The sequence below is a fragment of the Macaca nemestrina genome, chromosome 4, assembly GCF_043159975.1.
Source record: "Macaca nemestrina isolate mMacNem1 chromosome 4, mMacNem.hap1, whole genome shotgun sequence".
NCBI classification, from domain to species: domain Eukaryota; kingdom Metazoa; phylum Chordata; class Mammalia; order Primates; family Cercopithecidae; genus Macaca; species Macaca nemestrina.
Window position 1 is genome coordinate 67,595,107 of NC_092128.1, and position 22,129 is coordinate 67,617,235.

At 36.1% G+C, this 22,129-nt stretch overlaps 1 protein-coding gene across 25 annotated transcripts in view; it reads left to right on the plus strand.

Annotated features, from left to right (window-relative positions):
• The window catches only part of LOC105475451 (ADAM metallopeptidase domain 22), a 247,901-nt gene that overhangs the window by 115,074 nt on the left and 110,698 nt on the right, over window positions 1-22,129 (plus strand). For all 25 annotated transcript variants that reach the window (XM_024790838.2, XM_011730693.2, XM_071094780.1 and 22 more), the window contains one exon: window positions 11,727-11,793. In XM_024790838.2, coding sequence (XP_024646606.1) covers window positions 11,727-11,793 — 67 coding nt within the window. The remainder of the gene's footprint in view (window positions 1-11,726; window positions 11,794-22,129) is intronic.

A 22,129-nucleotide genomic window follows, 5' to 3' on the forward strand; every position in this document is an offset into this window, starting at 1 on the left:
GCATAAGTTCTGCAGGATTTCTGTACTTACAAATCCAAACCATCAATCAAAGGTGAGTTCTCAGAAAATATATGTGCAAGATTTAAAATAAATTAACATGATGCATTCTTTATTTGGAAGGCATTGGAGACTGAGCTCCACCAAAATAAAAGGGAGATCAAGAAAATGTGAGATATAGGAAACAGTTCACAATGAAGATAGAAGCCAAGGGAATTCCCAGGATCATAGATTCTAGGATTATGGCTGTACAACAGGCCTAGGGTGCAGTTAGTCCAGACGTGAGCAGGAGGATGGAAGGCCACAGGAGGGATGTAGCCAAGAAAATATTGGAATTAATATATTACCTAATGTATTCACCCATATCAAAGGCTTTACAGTTATGTAGAAAAGTTTAGGGCTGATGTAGCTACATATGTAGAGAACTAGACAAATGAAAATAGAAGAAAATTATGGGAGGAATAAAGATACAGGTTGGGGTTGGGTTTAGTGGTCAAGAGAATGAGCTCTGTAGTCAGGCTGTCTGAATTTGAATCCTATCTATAACACTTACTACCACTAACTGCATACTCTTGAGTAAATTACCTTTCTGTCCTTCAGTTTCCTCATCTATATGGAGATACTAATCATACCTACCACTTTAGTCTACTCCTGCTTCTGTAGCAAAGTAGCACGGATCGAGTAATTTATAAATCATAGAATTTTTTTTCTCACAGTTCTGGAGCCTGGGAAGTTCAGGATCAAGGCACTGGCAGATTCAGTGTCTGGTAAGAGGTCATTCACTGCTTCCAAGATGATGCCTTGGTGCTGTGTCCTCCAGAGGTGACAAATGCTTTGTCTTCACCTGGCAGACAGGATGGAAGGGCAAAGGGGACTAACTTTCTAAAGATTTTATAAAGGCATTAATCTGTTCTATGAGGGCAGAGCTTTCATGACCCAATAACCTCCCAAAGGCCTCACCTCTTAATATCATCCCCTTGAGGGTTAAGTTCCAATGTAAAAACTTTGGAAGGATGACTCCATTCAAACCACAGCACCTACTTAGCATGTTGTTGTGTGGATCAGATGAGCTAATACATGCAAAACCATTAGATCAGTAGAAATAGTACTAGTAATCATAGTAATATTAGTAGTAGTGGTAGCTGTGGTAATAGTAGTAGGTGCTCAAAATTATTAACTATTATTTCTATTGCTATTATTTTTAAAACTGAAAAATAATTAAGATGTTTAATACTTTTCTTGAGAAATTTTGTGATAAGTACCCAGAAGAAACTATCTAAAATGATAAACCAAAACCAAAACATTTTTAATGACCTATAGTGCCACCCCTCAAAGGTGAAATTTTTAAGCATGTGAGTGTATTTTTCCCTGTGCATTGTTTTATTTATATGATTATTATATTCTCTCTATATAATTTTGTGTTCTGCTTTTGTTTTTTAACATAAAAGAACCATATTACCTGTTAATACAAACTCTAATTAAAGAGTTTTTGTTGACTTCATTATTTTCCACTAAATGTATGGAAAATATTTCACTTAACCAATTATCTATTTTTATATATTTAGTTTGCTTTGTGAATAGCATTGGGTGATGTCTTTCTAAAATACATTTCAAAATTTAGTTTTCTTATTAGAAATATAATACATGTTTATTATAGACATTTTAGGGTGTCAAAATAAGATCAGTAAAATTAATGTAACAGTAATCTACCTAGAAAGAAGCACTGCTAGCATTTTTGTAATGTATGCTTCTTGTCTTTTTTCTTGACAATATATATTTTTTATTTGTTTTGCAGAATGTAGAACTTTTCTTGTAGATGCTATGACCACCTTTTGATATCTTCTATGTCATGTTAGTGTCAGCAGAGTATTTAATTGTAAATTTTGGGATCTTACTTTTTAAATTGCTTTAAAATTTTTCAGTGTTTCACAATGATAATGTATTGAAAATATTTACAGCTAAAAATCTCTTTTAAAATTATTCAGAATTATTCCTTAAATTCTTAGAAACAGAATTCCAGGTTCAAAAGGTTTACATTTAATATGTATTGTCAAATTTCCCTCCGTGAAAATTCTACAAAACTCTGTGCTCACAACCTTGTCAACACTAGGTTTTCTGATATTATTTTTTTAATTCCATAAAATGTTTCCTATATTTAGAGTTATTTTCTTCATTAGATTCTTATGTACAAAGAATATTAGAAGTTTAAGACTTTTACTGTTTTGAAAAATTGCTTTATCAAGAGGACAGTATTTGACTATCATTAACAGTGGATAATAACGTCTATTACTCTGTGTTCTTACGAATGATGGGATTGTTATATTCTTCACATGGATAGTAAGCGAAGTGTTGATAGGTTAATAGAATAGATCTTAAGCCTTGCAGTATTCCAGGCAAGATAGCGTCGTGGCTCAGACCAGGGTAGTAGCAATGGAAATGTTCATATGCTGGAAATTTTTTGGAAAACGCTATTGACAAAATTTTCAATATTTTGTCATATGATCACATATGATCAGTTGCATATGTGATTTGTAAGAGATTAAAGAGTCAATGATCACTCTATGATTTTTGGCCAGGGTAATTGGAAAATTTAAGTTGCCATTTAAGAAGCTGGGAAGATTATAGGAGAATCGTGTTGGTCAAGCAAGATCAGGAGCCCAAGTTTGGACATGTTAAGTGTGATGCTTATTTAATAAGTAAGATATATATACATATATATATATATATATATATATATATAGAGAGAGAGAGAGAGAGAGAGAGAGAGGGAGGGAGGGAGGGAGGGAGTTGGATATATGATTCCAGTGTTCAGAGGAGAATTCTAAGCTGGAGATATAAATCTAAGAGACATCGGCATATAATTGTTAATTAAGAGAAAACATTAGATGAAATCACCAAGAAAGAGAGCATCAGAAGAAAAGAGGAGGATCAAGTACTGATCCCTGGGGGTATTCCAGTGTTTAGGAACTGTAGTGATGAGAAGAAACCGACAAAGGAGACAGAAGCAGCAGCAAGAAAAAGGAGAAAAACCAGGACTGTGTGGTTCCTGGTAGGAAGCTGAAAGAAATATTTCCAAGAGGAGGGGTGATCAGCTATGTCAAATGCTGCTTATACATCAAGTAAGATTAAGACTGAGAATTAACTGTTAGATTTAACGATATAGAGATAGCTAATTAGTGACCGTGAGAGTACAGGTTTGGTGAAGTGGTGTGGTGAAAACCAGATTAGATGGGATCTGATTTTCAAGTGATTAATATTATAAAAATATTATAAGAATTAGAATCTTTAAGGAATATAATTTATTTGAACTATGCCCAATAATTCATCTTTTTTTTAAGTGCCCCAAATCTCCATTTCTAGGGTACTCATAAGAAGTCTAAGTAAATTTGAAGTAAGTCTGGCAATTTTACCCTTAAAAAACTACAAAACATTAGTCCTTTACTTGGCTGTAATGAAGAGGAACATGTCTCCCTCTGTTGATTATTTGCAATAAGATTCACCAGGGGCTCATTTTAATTGCCTTGGTGTAGTATGTTCCCTGGTACCTTGGCTTTTAAAGTGGTATTGAGCTACAATGATCAGCTATGCCAACAGGCCATTATATGTTAATAGAATTTTACTAGCATATTTGTAGACTGTTAATTTGATTAAACTTTCATGTCTTGATAACTTTTCTTTATAGCAGAATAAACCTAGGAGATTCTGATTTGGTAGGTCTGAGGGAGTCTAGGTATTTTTTTTTTAATCTGATTCTGCTGCAAAGCTAGGCTTGGAAAACTTTGCTTTACTAGGAACAGGATTCTATAAATAAGAGCTAACATTCATGATAGTGCCAGGCTCAACTTTTACTTAATCACATTTATTGTTAAGTGCCCTAGCCCTAGCATACACATTTAAAGCTCCCTGAGAATTTTCATCAGATTGTGACTTCCTCAATAGAATGTAACAAAAATAGCCTCACCTTTAGACACAAGGGTACACAGAATATTTATTTTATGTGCATAAGCAAAAACGGAATTATATTTACAAATTGGAAAAGTAATAAAGTGAAACGTTCATCCAAAAATCAGATATTGAATAAACTTTTAATTCCCTTTTGTAGTTTCCTTTTAATTTAAACAACATAAACGTTTTAAATACCACTCATTACATGCTGAGCGTATAGATAACAGTTTTGGCACTTTAAAAAAAGCTGAGGAATGGATGGTTAATTCTCAGTGATATTTATTCATTTTCTATAGTGAGGATTCTCTAATATATCAAAAGGATCTGGAGGGTTGGTACATGGCTAGAGAAAGTAAGAAAATAAAGAAGGTGAAATGGAGGTGTTGGGGAGGGATTCATAGAATGTAGAGAATGGGAAGAATGTTTTCTTTAAAAAAACCTTTCTAAGTTCATAATTTGTTATTCCTCTTAAATGAAATAATGAAATTTGGATCCTTAAAGCTTCCATGTTTCCAGTTCTGTTCTTCTGGAGAGCTTTTCATAGTTTAAAGACCTTATGAAGTCTTTGATTTTTGATTGTGACCCATGATCTGTGGGCTTTTCTTGTTTTCACTGGTTGGATTATAATCATATTTGAAGTCTTATGATTCTTTTATATTGTCCAAAGTAAGTTACATTTAATATTTGGTGACTGCTGTAAGGAAAACATAGTTATTTGGGGCAGCATAACAATCACTGAATGTTAGAATAAGAAGGCATAGTCAGCTTTTATAGTATATTATAATCTTTACGGTGTGTATTGTTTTGCACAATTCTGTAGGTCAGCTGGGCAGATATGCTTTATGTAGTGTCAGCTGGGATACTATTATATCTGGAAGATGCAGACTTGCCTCAATCACACGGTTGGAAATTGTTGTCAGTGTTGGCTTGGAATTCACTGGGTCTGTTAGCTAGGGACATGATTCTCCTCCACATGGTCTTTTTATGTGGTTGCTTGGGCTTCCTGACAGCATGGTGGCTGGATTCAAAGGAGAATTCTACATGCATGAAAATGGAATCTGCAGATCTCAGATGTTACACAGAGCTGTAATTTGAATGTTTGTCCCCTCTAAATCACATGTTGAAATTTAATTGCCATTGTAACAGTGCGAAGAGGTGGGACTTTTTAAAGGTGATTGATTAGGCCATGAGGGCTGGCTGCACTCACAATCCTGGCATTGCTGCCTTATAGAAGGGCAAGTTTGATTTCCTCTTGCTTCTGTGAGTGCTCTCCCTCTGTCTCTCTGGCTGGCTCTCACCCTCTCTTGCCTTCCCTTACCTTCCCTCCCTCCTCCTCCCTCTCCCTACCTCTTTCCCTGTCTTCTCTCTGTCTCCTTCTTCCCTTCCTTTCTCCTTCTCTCCTCTTCCTTCTCTCTCCTTCTCTCCTTCTTCTTTCCCTCTTCCCTTCTCTCCTTCTACCATATGGTGACACAGCAAAAGGGCCCTCACAAGTTGCTGGCATCTTGATATTGGACTTCCCAGCCTCTGGAACTGTGAGCCAATATATTTCTGTCCTATATACATTACCTAGTCTGTGATATTCTGTTACAGCAGCACAAAACGGACCAAGACACACAATATCACTTCTGTCTCATATTTTTCACAGGGCCAGCTCACATTCAAGGGGAAAAGAAATTATTTCCATTTTGCCATTAGAAGAGTGACAATTTGTAGCCTTCTTTAATCAACCAGTTTGTCCTTTGGCCACAAATTATTTGTATTTATCACATATGCAGAATGCATTGCATTCCTCCAGAGACCCCTGAAAAATCTTATTCCATTATAGTATCAGGCTCGAATGCAAGGTTCAGGTTCTCATCATCTGAATCAGGTCCAGGTGTAGACAGGTCTTCTTAGGTGAGGTAGCCCAGGTGTAGACCCTTGAACCAAAAAGGTAACCTAAAATACAGGGTAGATGGGGCAGGATGACTGCAGTAGACACTCCTGTTCAAAAAGTGGGATATAGCTACTTAGCAGTCACTGGTCCACTGAGTTTCTGATACTGAATCAGGTATGTCACTGGTTTTTCCTGCTTTGGCAGAAGGGAATGTATGTTGATTAAGGCTCTGCTTTGCTTCCTGGGGGCAGTCCTTTGCGGTTCTTGGGTTCACCCTCTGAGTCAACATTTATTTATTTTTTTAAGAAATATGCTGAGCTTATGCTAACTATCTTTCTAGGTCTGTTTCCTGGTTATAAAAAGTTTGAACCCACTGTCCATTTTGGTACAAGCTGGTGTGATTCTAGTGATATAATTCTCTTAAGAACGTCATAGATTTCATGTGAATCTCATTGGCATTTACCCCATTAGACAAATCCACATCCACAGATGTTTTTGAGATAGGCCCCTCTCTACTGTGAGTTAAGATGCTGTGGGACAATGCCCTGAAGATTCATACTAGCCTTTTTGTTTAGGTGACAATGTCTATGAGAACCTACGAGATTCTTAGAAACTCTTTTGTCTAGCTGAGGCCTTTAATAGTCTTCGAAACTCTTTCACATAGATGATTTGGTCAAGGCGAAACAGCCTTTAGTCTTTCTGAGTTTTAACAAAGGGTTTTAAAACTACACCCTTGACTTACTCTTGACCTTGAGGTTACATCTTACTGGCAACCTCTTGGATTAGATCTTTGCTCTGAGGCTGTTTCTTTGAAAATCTATTGCACATTCAAGTTTCTTTGTTCATTTGTTTGCTTCTTATGCAAGCGTCACTTCAGAAGCACATGATTTTTTTTTTTTTTCTGTTACTGGTTATGTTAACTGTGATCACTTGGTTAAGGGAATGTCTCCAGTTTTTTTTTTTTTTTTTTTTTTCACATCAAGTTGTTGCTAGGATACATTTTGAACGTAGAATTGAATGTCTGGATTTGACTGAGAGAGTTGTGCATTAGACATGTTGAATTCGAGATGCCTATTTGACATCCTAGTAGAGACTGGTTCAGGAGCAGGGGTGCTGGTAATTGGAAAGATGAGGTAGTCCTTTTTCATTTTTTCAGTGAATACAGAAGTGAGGTTATCTGAAGGGAGTAATAATGAGGGAGCACATTGGAGATGTGAGGAGAGAGATTTAGAAGGTTCTTCTCAGAGTAAATTGACCGGAAAAGTGTAGTGGACTTAAGGGCAGTGTTGTGATGCGGGACCATTTGACAACTGTGATCCTAAACCAGCCTATGAACATTCAAGATGTTCTGCTTCTTGGAGTCAGACTTTGTAGAAGGAGTTTTACTGTGATTGAGGTTTGGTCAAGCAGTACAGTGGAAAAAGGGGTAAATTAGTTTAGAGTGTGTGCAGGGAGGTAATTTATCAGGACAGATCATGGAATATAAACTGGATTAAGTAGACAAGAAGGAGGTGAGGAGAGTGAAAAAGTGGCTCAACGGTTTTAAGTCCCAAAACAGTGAGAGACAGTTCTAGAGAAAGATAAATAGATACGACATGGTGAATAGGGTATGTGAATGATTGAAATCAGGATTTGAGATGCATTTCATCTGTGTTCTAGTTTAATACCATACCAGCTTTACGAAGTGGTTTTTTTTTTTTTTTTTACGGTCTCCATTTTAAACAGAAGCAAATTATGTTGATCAAGATTAAGCAACTTGGCCAAGGGTACATAGTTAGTAAATGGCAGAGCTTGGATGGAAAATTAAAATATTTGTTTTTGTTTTTAACTCCCAAACCTTTGTATAATACTATACCAGCTGTCTTTGATTCATGACAGTTGCCCACTAGAAAAAGGATAATCATTATTATGACTGAAAATGTTTACATTATATTTGTTTTGCTTTTTTAGGCTTATTATGGCATGCAAATGAAAAAAGGCCTCAGAAAACATTTCTAATTTTATAAACATCTACTTACTTCCTTTAGAGAATGAGTGGCCTTTAGAAATTGGTTGAAAATGATTTTTACTTTTTCAAAGTTCACAAACAAGCATTCACACATCATTATTAAGCTATTAGCATGGAGTGAATTCTACCTGACCCATTTACATTAATATAAAATTTCCTTTATGTTAAGGAGGTCTTCCATTTTCCTACACTTAAAATGATTTAAGTAGATCCCTATATAATGATAAACGATGATGTTCTGAGAAAAATAAGGTAATTTGATTATCTCTACTTCAGGAAGCTTCAAGAAAATTTACTTAGGTTCTAACTTTAGTGGAGGGAAAAGTGAAACTTTTAAGTTTAAGGTTTCTCACCCTAATCATTAAAATAACAATACTTAGCCAACTTTCACAATATGCAAACAGACAAAACCAAATTGCATGAGCTGTTTTTGGTTTAAAATTACATGGAGCGCTTTCCAGCAATACTTGTATATAGAGGCTTGATTGAAATAGCTGCATAATTCCTCAGCAGAGGGCTTTTCTTTGCTGTAATTACATTCATGCAGTGACTCATATTCTCTTAATGCCTAGATTTTATAATTCAAAGGGAAACGTTCCCTTGAAATTTGAAAACCTGGAGGACTCAAAAGTTGTTTTAAAATTTTTCTTATTATTATTACTTCTACTATTTGTACACCACAGCTAGTATTCCTCTGAGGAATATTTGACTTAGGTGATTTTGATTTCACTCATGCTGGCTGCAGTAGTGGGGTTTGACTCATGTGACAGTGATAGAGCAAGGATCCCGAAGATGTCTAGCGCAGGGATAGGGTGTTCTGCATTCAGGGACTTCAGCAGTGGGGATCTGGGGCTTTCACTCTGGTATTCACCGCCCTACAGCTCAGTTTCTTTTACATGTCAGCTTACCTTTGACTTCTGTTTCTCTTTCCTTCATCAGCTGAATGATTTTTTTCTGAATTGACAAGTTCAGATTCCCAGGAGAGGGCACCTTGCTGGGTCTGCTGATAAACATGCCTCTGTATGATAATGTTTCCCTCCTACTTCTGGGGAAGTTTTCAAGACTGATAGCAAGGTTGGAGGACAGTCCTTTGCAAACACCTGGCTAGTATCTCTCCTGTTTTGGGTAACAGGGTGTGATGCAGATGCTGGAGCAATTACCGGTTTTGCCTGAGGCAGGTCTTTCCCGTGTAATTTCACATTTTTGTTATAAACCCTTGGAAATTTGTGAAATATATAATACACTCATGAAGACAAAAAAAAAAGACAATTTTCAGTTGGATGTACAACAGGTACTTTCTTCACCACTCTCCTTTCCACCAATATTGTTCAGTTCTCTGTAAAGAATCGTGATGGTCAAGGGAGGCCTGGCAGGAGAATCTTGAATGTTCACAGACAAATGTTCTTGTCAAAGGATTGGTTTAGGAGTGGCCATATAATGTAATTCTGGCAAAAGATACTTGAGAAGATGAATGCTAAGAGCTATTTTTGAAAGGGCTTGTTCACTTTAAAAAATAAATACAAGGCTTTTTTCTTTTTTTAATCTTGGAATAATGTAGTTTTTGTAAGATGCTGAGAATTGCAGCCGTCATGTCAGGGTCATGAGAGGAGCCAGTTAAGAGAGTCCCAGCTACCATGCCGATGGCAGAGCAGAAAGTTGTAAACACCCCTCATCTCATTAATGGCACTGAGCCACCACATGAACCAACCCTGGAACTGCCCTGATGTCAGGTGGGAAGATTACTTTGATGCAATTGTAGCCTCCAAGTATGCTACAAGGTGAGCTATCCTAGAGGTGAGGGAACCAAAAGCTCCCACAGACTACATTCCAATCCTCATATCACATAATTCGCTAAATTGATTTAAAGTGCACAGTGAGAGGCAAGAGGAAAGATTATTAGGTTGGCATACCTGGGTTAGGGGCAAGTAGGGTAGAGGGGCCATGCCAGCTAATCCTGGGGTACCTAGTGTTCATGTTCATACATCTGCATATGCCTTCCCCGCTGATGTTGTGGTTACAAGGACCAGAGTTGAGGTTTGGGCAAGCCTCAAAGATAGCAGTTGTCCCAAGCTAATAACACCTGCTCAAGTGTCTGAGAGATACTGGGACAAGTATGCCTAGTCAGTGGCTGTGGGTTGCCAGTTAGCTTCACAAACAGTCATGAGTTCTGTTGTGTTTATTGGACAGATAACAAATGGGGCAGGAAAGAGTATCAGCAGTTGTTGTCAACCAAGGGTGATTTTTGTCCCCCAGTGTCCATTTAGCAATGTCTGGAGACATTTTTGATTGTCATGACTGGTATATGTAAGAGATGCTACCGGCGTCTATTAGGTAGAATCCAGGGATGCTAAGTGTGCTATAGTGAACAAGACAGCCTCCCAAGACAAAGAATTATCTGGCCCAAAGTATCGGTTGTGTCGAAGCTGAGAAACCCCCTCATGAATATTAAGTGAATATGTATATTTAGTGTATCCTGGATATTTAGTGCCTCTTATGTATTTAATATGTCATGAACATTTATTACTCGTATGCTTCAAGAATAATTGACATTTCTTGATCTTGCAGCCCTTTCTGTCAGCGTGTAACACATACACAGTCTTCTTTTTAATACTTTATACATTGGTGAATTCTGCTCATGTCTTACTAGCAAAGTATGTACTTAAAATGTCTTAAAATGGTTTGCCTCTATTTTATCAACCTCAAATTTATTTATCAAATAGAACTAAATATCCTCAAAAGCAAATTTACATTATACTAGTCCTGGAATTTCAAAGAAGAAATAACGTGATAAATGTCCTCATCGTTTAATATACTTTTTGTTGTGTTTTCTACAGCTTGCAGCTGAGAGCATGCTAGCTGATTTTCACATGAAGTCATTAAGAACATCTATTCTAAAGATAAATGAAGCATTGACTTAGACTATAATTACAAGTTTCCTAAATAGTAATATAAGCATCAGATAGTACAAGATTATGGTGTCGGCATTAATGTAATGCTTGTTTGATCGTTCTGTTTACATTTAAAGCAATTGTAGGCATGGTGCTTATGATGAACCTCTGTGTTCAAAAATGCACATTTTGAAATGATTGGAACAGTTTTTGTTTGATGATCTTCAGTTCACTTAAGGACTTCTTAGTTGGCTCAATGTCTATTAATAGAGCAACACTGGAAATTTATAGCTTCATGCATTTTTAAAAATTAATGATAGTTTTATTTATATTTTAGTGCTTTAAAAGATTAAAGATATTTTATGGAAGTTGTGTCTTGAGACCCCTCCATTAAAAGGGAAAGTTTTTCACATATACGAAATTAAAGAGAAGCATATTTAATATTATAGAGACAAGTAAATGTTGTTTAGGATAGATTTCAGAAAAGAATTGTTTTCAAATGTTGATGGTATATATTCCATTTCATTTCTTTTAACTTTCTTTGCCTTTTTTTACTTTTGTGATGGAAACTAACGTTTTGTCAGATGAAAATATCACATATAACACGTAAAGAAATGGTAAGGCATAATGCAATTAAAACTGTTTGATAAAAAGTTAAAGTAAAAAATTAAGAACAATATGTCTTAGAAACAATGATGTGCTTACAGTAGTTTCCTGGAATTACTGGCTGGTTCAGCAGAATCAGCTGTGCTCAGCAATGGAGTGACAGGTGGTGTAGGCAGTTCAACCTTACATTCTTTTAGAAATACTGGGGGTGTGTGTGTGTGTGTGTGTGTGTGTGTGTGTGTGTGTATGTGTATGTGTGTGTGTGTGAGAGAGAGAGACCTATAAAGTGTTGATTTGGGGGGGGTTTAAAGAATTGTTAAAGCCGATATGTGTAAACTTGATCCTGATTTTCATGTTTTACATTTTTGGGATCCTGTTTAATCATCATTTATTTTTGTTGTTGCAGTGATTTGCTGTCCTCTGAATACGTAGAGAGACACATTGAACATGGAGGCAAGACTGTGGAAGTTAAAGTAAGTGAAATTTTCCTACTTGTGGGGAAATTTATTGAGAATCTTTTAATACTACTGATTATGATTTTAATTTTCAATGATATTTCTAATGTACAGTTTTGGGGGTTTTAAAAATAATTTATAATCTAAAGTTTTATCACCCACTTTGGAAAAATGAAACTTTACTTTTAGTTATCAGAAAAAGAATTTTTAGGGTACTGTAGGAATTGTTAGACTTAGGTTTTATAGGATTGCTATACCTGCAAGTACTAGGTTGGTGCAAAAGTCCTTGTGGTTTTCGTCGTTATTTTTAACGGCAAAAACCCTAATGACTTTTTTTTTTTTTTGAGACAAAGTCTCACTCTTGTCTCCCAGCTGGAGTGCAATGGCGTGATCTCGGCTCACTGCAACCTCTGCCTCCCGGGTTCAAGTGATTCTCCTGCTTCGGTCTCCCAAGTAGCTGGGATTACAGGTGCCTGCCACCACACCCGGCTAATTTTTGTTTTTTAGTAGAGAGAGGGTTTCACCGTGTTGGCCAGGCTGCTCTCGAACTCAGGCGATCACCCACCTCGGCCTCCCAAAGTGCTGGAATTACAGGCATGAGCCACCATGCCTAGGAAACCCCAGTGACTTTTATGCCAACCTATAGTTCTTTCTTGGATTATGTCACTGAATATAGTTTTTGAAATTTGCCTTTAGGGTTACCACTGAGAACCAAGAGGTGAAAACTTGGGTCCAGGGTAGGTGTTTGCCTTTGCATTCAGTTGTGAAAGATTCCCACCCCCGCTGCCCCCTAACCCAGCCCCACCCCACAGCACCCCACACTTCCACCAGTAAAATGTAAAATTGTTAGATCTACAGGAGATCAAGGAGTTGAAAATACCTGGAGACAGAAATCTCAGGATACTGGTTATGACAAGTAAACTGTGAAAATATTAACACAAAAATAAAAGCCTCCACCAGCTAGAGGCATAAGAATGTGGGGTTTTTCCCCCAGATCTGCAGATGGTGTAATCTGAGAGCATATGAAAACAAAAGCCACCCAAGTGTAGGGCTTCCTTCTGCTCAATGTTGAGTATAGTGACTTTTGGCCAAGTGTTTATTTTCTTCTGCATAGTGTTCAGACTATCTACTCTACTTTATCTGAATTATAACCCACTTGTTCACATTCATTTCCTTTTTCTAATTACAAATTAGATACATGCTCATTTTAGGAAACTTGTAAACAGAGAAAAGTAGAACAAAAAAGGAAAACTCATCCTTAAACTCATCACTGAGAGATAAATGTTTTCATTTTGTTATTTCTTTGAGTTTTTTTGTCATATGCACACAGTTGTATATATACATAGATATTTACATAGTATCATATATAGCTACAATATTGTATCTGCTTGCTTCTGTATCATTTTGTAAACATTTGCCAAGTTATTTTCCCATAAAGCCTTTGTTCAGTTTTTTATGTACATATATTACTGTTGTAAAGCTTTTTATTCAAACTAAACTGTTATCAGTAACCAAAATAAATTAGATCGTCCTATTCAAATGACAATCTGAAGAGAATTGAGTTTTTCAATTATATATATGTAAACTAAAAGAAAACTTTTTATTGTGGAAAAGTTTAAACATATTTCGAAGTGAAAAGAATGCTATAATGAACCCCCTCATTCCCATCATCCAGCATCAACAGTTATCAACACTTTGACTATCTTTTTTTTCTCTTTTAATTTTGTGTGTGTGTGTGTGTGTGTGTGTGTGTGTGTGTGTGTGTATGTGTGTAGTATTTTAAAGCAAATTCCAGACATTAGGACACTTTGTCAATAAATACATCCTGTATACCTATACATTTCTAATTCATAAAGACTGAAAATCTGGTAACTCCTGTAAGCGATCTAGGTGTAATAATTATGCCTGTCTCTCCAGAAAGTTATCCTAAACTAAAGATTGGTGAATTGAATGGTGGATTAATTTATATTACTGCCTCCCTACAGAAGGGATATCAGGATTTTTCTAGATATAACATGGGAGAATGGAGCCATTTTGTTTATAGTTGGGGAAAAAAAATTACCTAGGGATAGAATCTGCAGGTCCTTTTATTCCTATCCCTGTTCATTTGGCTTCACTTCTCTATTTTCTATGATAATGTTTTTCTGATGTAGAGTATCTCTTATTCCCTTGTTAAATTAAAGAGGAAAGGAAACAGGCCTTTCACTATCTGTTTCCGTCTGTGTCTGTCAGTGGAATGATGAAATGCAAATAGGAACGTGGAGGGTGGACCCAGCAGATAGCTCTCTGCTCTCTCTATGGTAATATCCTTTTTCAGAAAACTTGTATCTAATCAGCAAAGTGCACTCTACTCTGGGATCTTAAGGCTCCATGGGTATACATAACACATGAAGCACTGACTTTGCCGCACAGTCTTTGCTGATTTTCCAACCTGAGAATTGCAGTTTCTTTGTTGATGGTTTTTCTAACCCCTAAGCCTATCATACTAGGGAAATGATAAATACAAACTTTGTCCAGACTGAAGGGCCAGAGGTTGTTTCTTTTTCCCTTTAAGAAAACCACTTTGGTCTCACCTGTCACCTCCATTTGTTTCCACTCCATTTAAAAATCTAACTCAAAATTCTCCTCTGGGTTTTTCCAGGAACCACATTGAAAGTGCTGAATCCTGCCCATCAATCCAAAGTCAGTAGCCAATTATTTCTCTGCAGGTTCCCTCCTGTCTCGACCTCTGTGCTTAGCTCTTTGGGATATTTCTTTTTACATGAAATCTGATAGCAGTCTATTTTCTTTATTAATGACTCATTAATACATTATAAATCAAAGTTGTAGCATTTTATATTTTTTCCTTCCCTGCAATACCTTTTTAAAAGGAACTCCTAAAACTTTTACTTCTCCTTTACCTTCCATATTAGTTTGCTAAAGCTACCATAACAAAGTACCACAGACTGGGTGGCTTAAACAATAGAAATGTATGTTCTCTCAATTCTGGAAGCTGGAAGTCCAAGATCAAGATGTTGACAGTGTTGGTTTCTTCTGAGGCCTCTCTCCTTGGTTCGTACATGGTATTCTTCCTGTGTCATCACATGGCTTTCCCTCTGTGTGTATCTGTATCCTAATCTCTTCTCGTGAGAACATCCTTCCTATTGAACTAGGGCCCACCCTAATAACCCTGTTTTAACTGCATTACCTCTTTAGAGACCCTGTCTCTACATACAGTTATATTCTGAGGTATTAGGGGTTAGGACTTTAACGTATGCTTTTTAGGGGAACACAATCCACCTATATAACACCTTCCTTAAGAGCCCTGTAAGTTTTTGGTTTTTTCTTAAAGTTGACTTTTCTCTTGGGACTGAGGTAAATGAAAGGAAATGTGAAATCAAAGCTAAACTCTAAGAGCTTCTTGTGTTAATTGGCACAAGCATGGCCATATGTATCCCAAGGATGCAAATTTAAAATTAAAGTATTATTCCAAACTTAACAACGGCTAGAAACCAGTCAATAAATGGCTGTGCTCATGTGTCTTTGAACTTTTGATAAAGGAATAAATGTTTCAGGAGAAAACATTTTTAGAAAAGAGCTGGATGCAGTGTCATGCCTGTTTGCAGCTACCCAGGAGGCTAAGGCAGGAGGATCATTTGAGCTCAAGAGTTCAAGGCCAGCCTGGGCAACATAGCAAGAGACTGTCTTAAACAACAACAAAAAAGTCATGGTAAATCTTTTAGATTGCAATTTTATTTTTAAAAACCTATCCAGTGGTAAAATATACAACGGACACAGAAATTCACATAAAACAATGTATGGGTTGATGAAATACTAAAGGCAAATGCTTTTATAATGACCATTCAGTTCAAGAAATAGAGCATGGCCAGCTGTTTGTTTGCTGCATCCCAAACCCAAGCCCTTTTCATCCTCCTCTTGTAAGATTTGTAAACATTATCCTGACTTTTATCGTAATCCCTTCCTTGCTTTTGTTCATAGTTTTATCACCAAAGCATGTCCCCCTGTAGTTTAATTTTGGCTGCGTAGGTTTTAAAAATAATTTTTGGCTGGGTGCAGTGGCTCACACCTGTAATCCCAGCACTTTGGGAGGCCAAGGCGGGTGGATCATGACATCAGGAGATCAAGACCATCCTGGCTAACATGGTGAAACCCCATCTCTACTAAAAATACAAAAAATTAGCTGGGTGTGATGGCACACACCTATAATCCCAGCTACTTGGGAGGCTGAGGCAGGAGAATCGCTTGAACCCAGGAGGCAGAGGTTGCAGTGAGCTGAGATCGTGCCACTGCACTCCAGCCTGGGTGACAGAGCAAAACTCTGTCTCAAAAATAAAATAAAATAAAATAATAATTTTAAAAACATTATCTTTCTCTTTTGTTTCCCCTCGCAATTTATTTGTTGAAGAAACCAGATTGTTTATCTTATGTAATTTCCTACAATCTGGATTTTGATGTTGATTGCAATTTTGTGTTTAGTGTAAAAACAAACACATTTTGGTGATTGTTCCTTAACATAATGATTTATGTTATCTGCAGGGACATCATCAGCCTCATTGAAATTAGTTTATCTTGTTCACATAGCTGTGCATAATTCTGATATATAAGTTGTATTAAAACTTCAAAAGAATTTTTTTCAAAGGTTACAAAGATAAAGTCTTTATGCAAGAAAAGAAAGATACTTTGTGTTCCTTTAATGAGACATATTAATCTTTCACTTACATTTATTTTCAATCCATTTAAAAATTAAATTATTGCCAGGCACGGTAGCTCATGCCTGTAATCCCAGCACTTTGGGAGGCCGAGGTGGGTAGATCACAAGGTTGAGAGATTGAGACCATCCTGGCTAACATGGTGAAACCCTGTCTATAGTAAAAAATACAAAAAAATAGCTGGACGTGGTGTCAGGCACCTGTAGTCCCAGCTACTTGGGAGGCTGAGACGGGAGAATGGCGTGAACCCGGGAGGCGGAGCTTGCAGTGAGCCAAGATCCTGCCACTGCACTCCAGCCTGGGTGACAGAGTGAGACTCTGTCTCAAAAAAAAAAAAAAAAAAAAAAAAAAAAAGTTAGATTGTGAATTTACCCATCTGTTTAGGGAGAACTTTTATGTGATTGACATGGGTTTCTAAAATAATTTTAAAGTAAAGCCTCAACTAATCAGAATACCTTGGGAATACAACTTTAATTCTGATTATGGAGAACCATGGTTCTGGATTCATAAGACAAAGGACATTGGAATTGATGAGTAGTGGCAACAGAGTCTTAGCCATGCAGTTTGCTGCTTTATAGCTTTTTTTGTCTTGAAACAGAAAGCTGCTAATATATGGGGCTAATTGAAATGAACAGTTATATAGGCTTTAGTTAATCAGTATTATAATACTAACAGTAGTAACTATTTATTACAGTAATAACTTTTACTGTATGATGTGATAGTCACATGAATTTGTATGTACCATTCAATCCTCAGACAACCGTGATTATAACTATTATCCTAATTTACAGAAATGAGACACAGAGAAGTTATACAACTTGGGAAAGTAACATAGTAAGGAGTAATAAAGCTGCAATTTGAATCTAGATTTTGTAACTCCAGAGCTGACTCTTACATGTATAAGATTTTACATACTATAGAATGTACACCGAATGTATGGTGTACATTCTATAGTATGTAAAGTAAGATAGGCATAAAAATTGAAATGTATTTTATTTATACACATGGTATACATATCTAATTCATTTTTGGTATCTAACAATTTCTCCTTTATGGTCTTTAATCCTTAAACTGAAATGGTGATTTACATAAAGACCCTTTAGGCATACCTCTTAAATTCGGTTATGCATTTGCGTAGTTTTTCTGTAATATCAGTTGCCTTGGGCAAGAATGGTAAAGACACACTCCAGGCCAAAGCTTGTTTTATTTTTGTTTGAATGAACATATGAGGAAAATAACCATAGTATGAATTTTAGAAAACTAAGAGAGGAATGGCAAATCCTTTATATATGTCAGGAATGTGTGTAGATGGGGCAGGGAACAGATTTTCTTGTGGCCCAAAACTAAAAGTAGACATCTTTGTAGAGATATAATTTATTATATCACTAATGAAAGATCATGACAGTCAGGCATATTCTGACTATCATCATAGTTCTGATAGTAGTTTTTGGTTAAATTATTTGATCTCATATGATTATAGTGAAAAGTAATGGCCACTGAATATCTATTTTTATTAGCTCAAGTTATTTCTAAACTACTGCATATGAGCATTCCCAACTTGTCTTTGGATTAGATTCCTAATCCTTAACAATGAGTTTGTACAATGAGTTGTACAATAACTCAAAAGGTACACAATGTGTTAGAGAAATAGTGTTTCTTAAGATACCTTTTAAAATGTGTTGTTTGTAAAAACAACAATGATCCAAAAGTATATGGTGCAATATAACACTGTGTACTCCTTTCTTAAGTGAAATATGTTCTCAGTTTGTCATTAGTGACAGTTTAGTTTATATACGATATAGGTTATAGTTTAGTGACTGCATTACATTTCTTTTTTTTTTTTTTAATGACAGCACTTAACATATCCTGTTTTGGGACATAGATTTTTTTTTTTCAACTTCAATGCAAATTGAATAGTAGAAAATTGCTTGAATTGTTTCTTTTTTTGCCATGGGAAGCACAAAATATTAAACTGTCAAAGTGGCTCATATCTATTGCAACAGAAGAGAGGGGTTAATTTGCTTTTGCTTACACTGGATATAAAATTTCCTTATTGATTCTTAAAACTGCATTACCATGCAGAATCTTGGCTCTTTCTATAAGATTAAGAAGAGTAAGCAATTACATAAAAAAAGAAAAACAGACCTTGGTGTGCAGTAAATTTTGCTGCATGCATTATTAGTACAGAGCTATCCATACCATTGCATCAATGATGAATCTTCTGAAGTAGAGACTTGTGTGTTTTTTCAAGTAGCTTTTTAGGTTATCTTTTGTTTTGGATGCTGTCTTTGAGATAAAATGTAAGCAACAGCCACTGTTGCCAAGTAATCTACACTAAGGCTTTTTCCTTTACTCTCATTTTCATTTTTCTTTACCAGTAGAACAACCCAGCAACAGCATTTCTCTTCCAAAGTGCCTTCCTTATTTACAGCTTTCGCTTGCATTTGAGAAACAAGCTTTCTGTCTTGAATTCTCACTTTAGTAGCTTCTCCAGAAACTCTTGGATAATACTTAGTCACCTAGACAGTAATTAAGTCACATGGCTTAGGAAGATGGCTTTAGAAATGACGTTTTTCCTTTTGGAACAGATCTATTTATAGAAGTTGTCACTTAAGCTCCTAATTTTGTCACCAAATTTCAAATCCAAGTTTCAGGCATTTTCCTTGGCTCTGTGGAGATAGGGAGGCTTCTCTCCAAGTAAACAAGCTCAGTGATGTGCATTTTAAGGGCTGGCTGATGGGCAGAGTATCAATTGAGGGCCTTCATTCATTGAAGGGTCTCCTGCTGCCATGGTAATTGGAATTTTTTTTTCTCTAAAAAGAACAGCTATATTGAGATATAGTTCACATACCATAAACTTAAGTGAGTTTTGCTCTCCATTTTGTCTGCTAGGGAACGTAGATTCTTTAACAGTGTTTGTGTAAATACAGTTGATTAAAATGATCACAAACAATTAATGAAGCAATGATAGGATTGTCTGGCAGATGCGACTACCTGTATATTAAAATCTGTTTTTATGTTTTCCTTGCTGCACCTGCTGGGAGATTTAGGTTAAGGACTCTCACTGTTAAGCTTAAACTCTGAGAGCAGAAGTTTCGGTGTGGAACAGAGAGAAACTTCAGGTGCAGGTGTTACAGGTTGTGGCATGAGCATGCAGGTACCTCACGTAGGTTCTCTCAGACAGGAGAGGAAATTTTGGATGGTATAGCTATGAACATGCTAATCAAAACCAAGTTTACCACAAATACACAGATTTTAAAATTAGGTGACTTGCAAAAATTTATTTTCAAGACCATTCTCTTGAAACAGTTTAGCCATGACTTAGTGTCAGTTTGACTAGTAATGAAACTAAAATGACTTTAAAAAATATTTGTCAATACATCCTCAAATATGAATATTTAGTTGTTAGCTGTAGGTAGGCTAGCTTTAAACACGATTATATTTTAACGACGTCATTCTCCCCTAATTACTGAAATAAAATGATTTTTTTAAAACCTCAGGATATAAAGATCCTACAAGAATAAGAGCTCAACTTTCTAAAAATGATTCTATAAGTAGGGTTCACCATACACTAATTTAATGAGAAATTATTGAATTGAATTTCAGGGTGGTTATGGGAAACAATATTAGGATCTTCTGATGTAGAGATGACTCTATAATTGTAAATAGGGCCAACACAGGAAATCATGTCCCTTGGTTCCTGTGGGTTTGAGCTGCTGCCCATTTTTAAGTACCCTCATTTTTAAATAGTGAATTATATCAGAGGAAGACTCATTAATTTTCTGTTACTCATTCAAGAACTGTGATATTCTCACAGAAGTATTTTAAATACTCAACAAAAGTTTAGCTGGAAATATTACAGTTTTGATAGTATATGTAAGTCATAGTGAGCTAGTTTCATTGATTAATAATTACTGTATACTGCTGTCCTGTAGAAAGATTATGCTTTCATATACTGTCTATTAACTCAGGCTCCCTAACTCAGTCTTAGGGGCAAATAACTGCTGCCAGTGGTTTACTGTTTGTCATTTGGAAGAGTTAACCTTTTCTCCTTACAAATCCAAACTCATTTTGCTTACTTAAGGCTACTGATGGAATATTCTTTTTAGTTAATGACACTCATTGTAATGGAATTAAAAAATATAATGACTTGTTTTACTTCTGTTTTACATCATTGTCAAAGTTTTGCATTTTTACAAATAAATATTATGTATTCCTATAAGTGCTCACTTTAACACCAGGGATTTCCTGTCTTATGCAATCTATACGTCTTTCAATCATACGATATTCAGATGGGATCAATACTAGTAACTGGATTTAGGATTAATAAAATTACTGGTAATAGCTGGAGTAATAGCAAATACTTATATGATATTTACTATGTGCTAGGTGCCGGTCTAAGTGTTTTACATACGTTAAGTCATTTTATCCCCAAGTAATACCACTGATATCCTCATTTTGCAGATGAGGAAATGAAGGCACAGAAAGTTTAACCAACTTGCCCAAGAATTTTAAGCAAGGAAGTCTGGCATCCGAATGTGTGCTATAATCTGCTGTAGTTTATCCTCCCTGTGGAAATAAATGATCATAATAGCAGAGGATTTAGAATGCAAATATTTTAATTACAGCACTTCTACAATTTACCATTTGTAATTTACTGTCTCTTTTAGTTGTTGTTTTAATAGGCCAAAATTGAAGATGTTTTAGTTCAGGTGAGTCCCAATTATTCCAGTATAAAATTTTCTTTATTCCAAAGACCAAATGTCTTCTAAAGATTCCCCGCCCCCCTCTTTTTTAAAACTATTGTGTTTTGGAGTTCAGTTTTAGTCCTTCTTTGTTCTTCATAGAAGTTGGATTGTGTATTGTTCAGCACAGGGGAGCACCATCGCTTCTAAATAGTTATAGTTTGAAATATGTTGCTGACTTGCACATGGCAAACACATGGCTCAGTTTTTATGCCCATCTTATGCCTATGTGTAAATTTATCTGCATCTGGAGTAAATGTGAAGTTTTATGGGCAAGAATAACTAAGCTGAAACATACCATTAGCCTGCCAAGAGACTAGAAGGTATTTGGTTGTATCTTTGCCAAAGTGCTTCAAAATACCCATCCCCCTACCTCTTTTACCCTCCGTTCCACAACATACACAGCCCACAAGCTGGAAGAGAGTAAAAGAGCTACACAAATTTAACAAACAAACTGATAAAGTGTTTATTTCTTCCTCACATGTAACATCAGTTATTCCAGGTATGTTTCCTAACTTTACTTTTTATCTGCCACTAGACATCATTTAGTATCTTCTGGATGAGCTTGATAATGTGTGCATTTCCCCCCTGGCAGGCTTATGCAGACATATGCTCCTCTGACATCTTGTAATCAGTGTGGTTTCAGGAAGGTCTCGGATTTCATGATTTAATTCTCTTTGCATTATAGGAAAAAAAATTGAGGGGATTAAGTAAATTTTGCTTTCTCTTGGGACTGAAGCAAGGTTGCTGTAGGTCTGTCATCATGTACAATGCATCAACTGCCTTAATGGCATTGGTAAGATTACAAGTGGTCTTAACTCTGTATCCTAAAGAAAATATATTGGCCCATTGCCAGTTTATACAGGTCAGGTGTCTTAGTGCTGGGAGAAAGGAAAAATG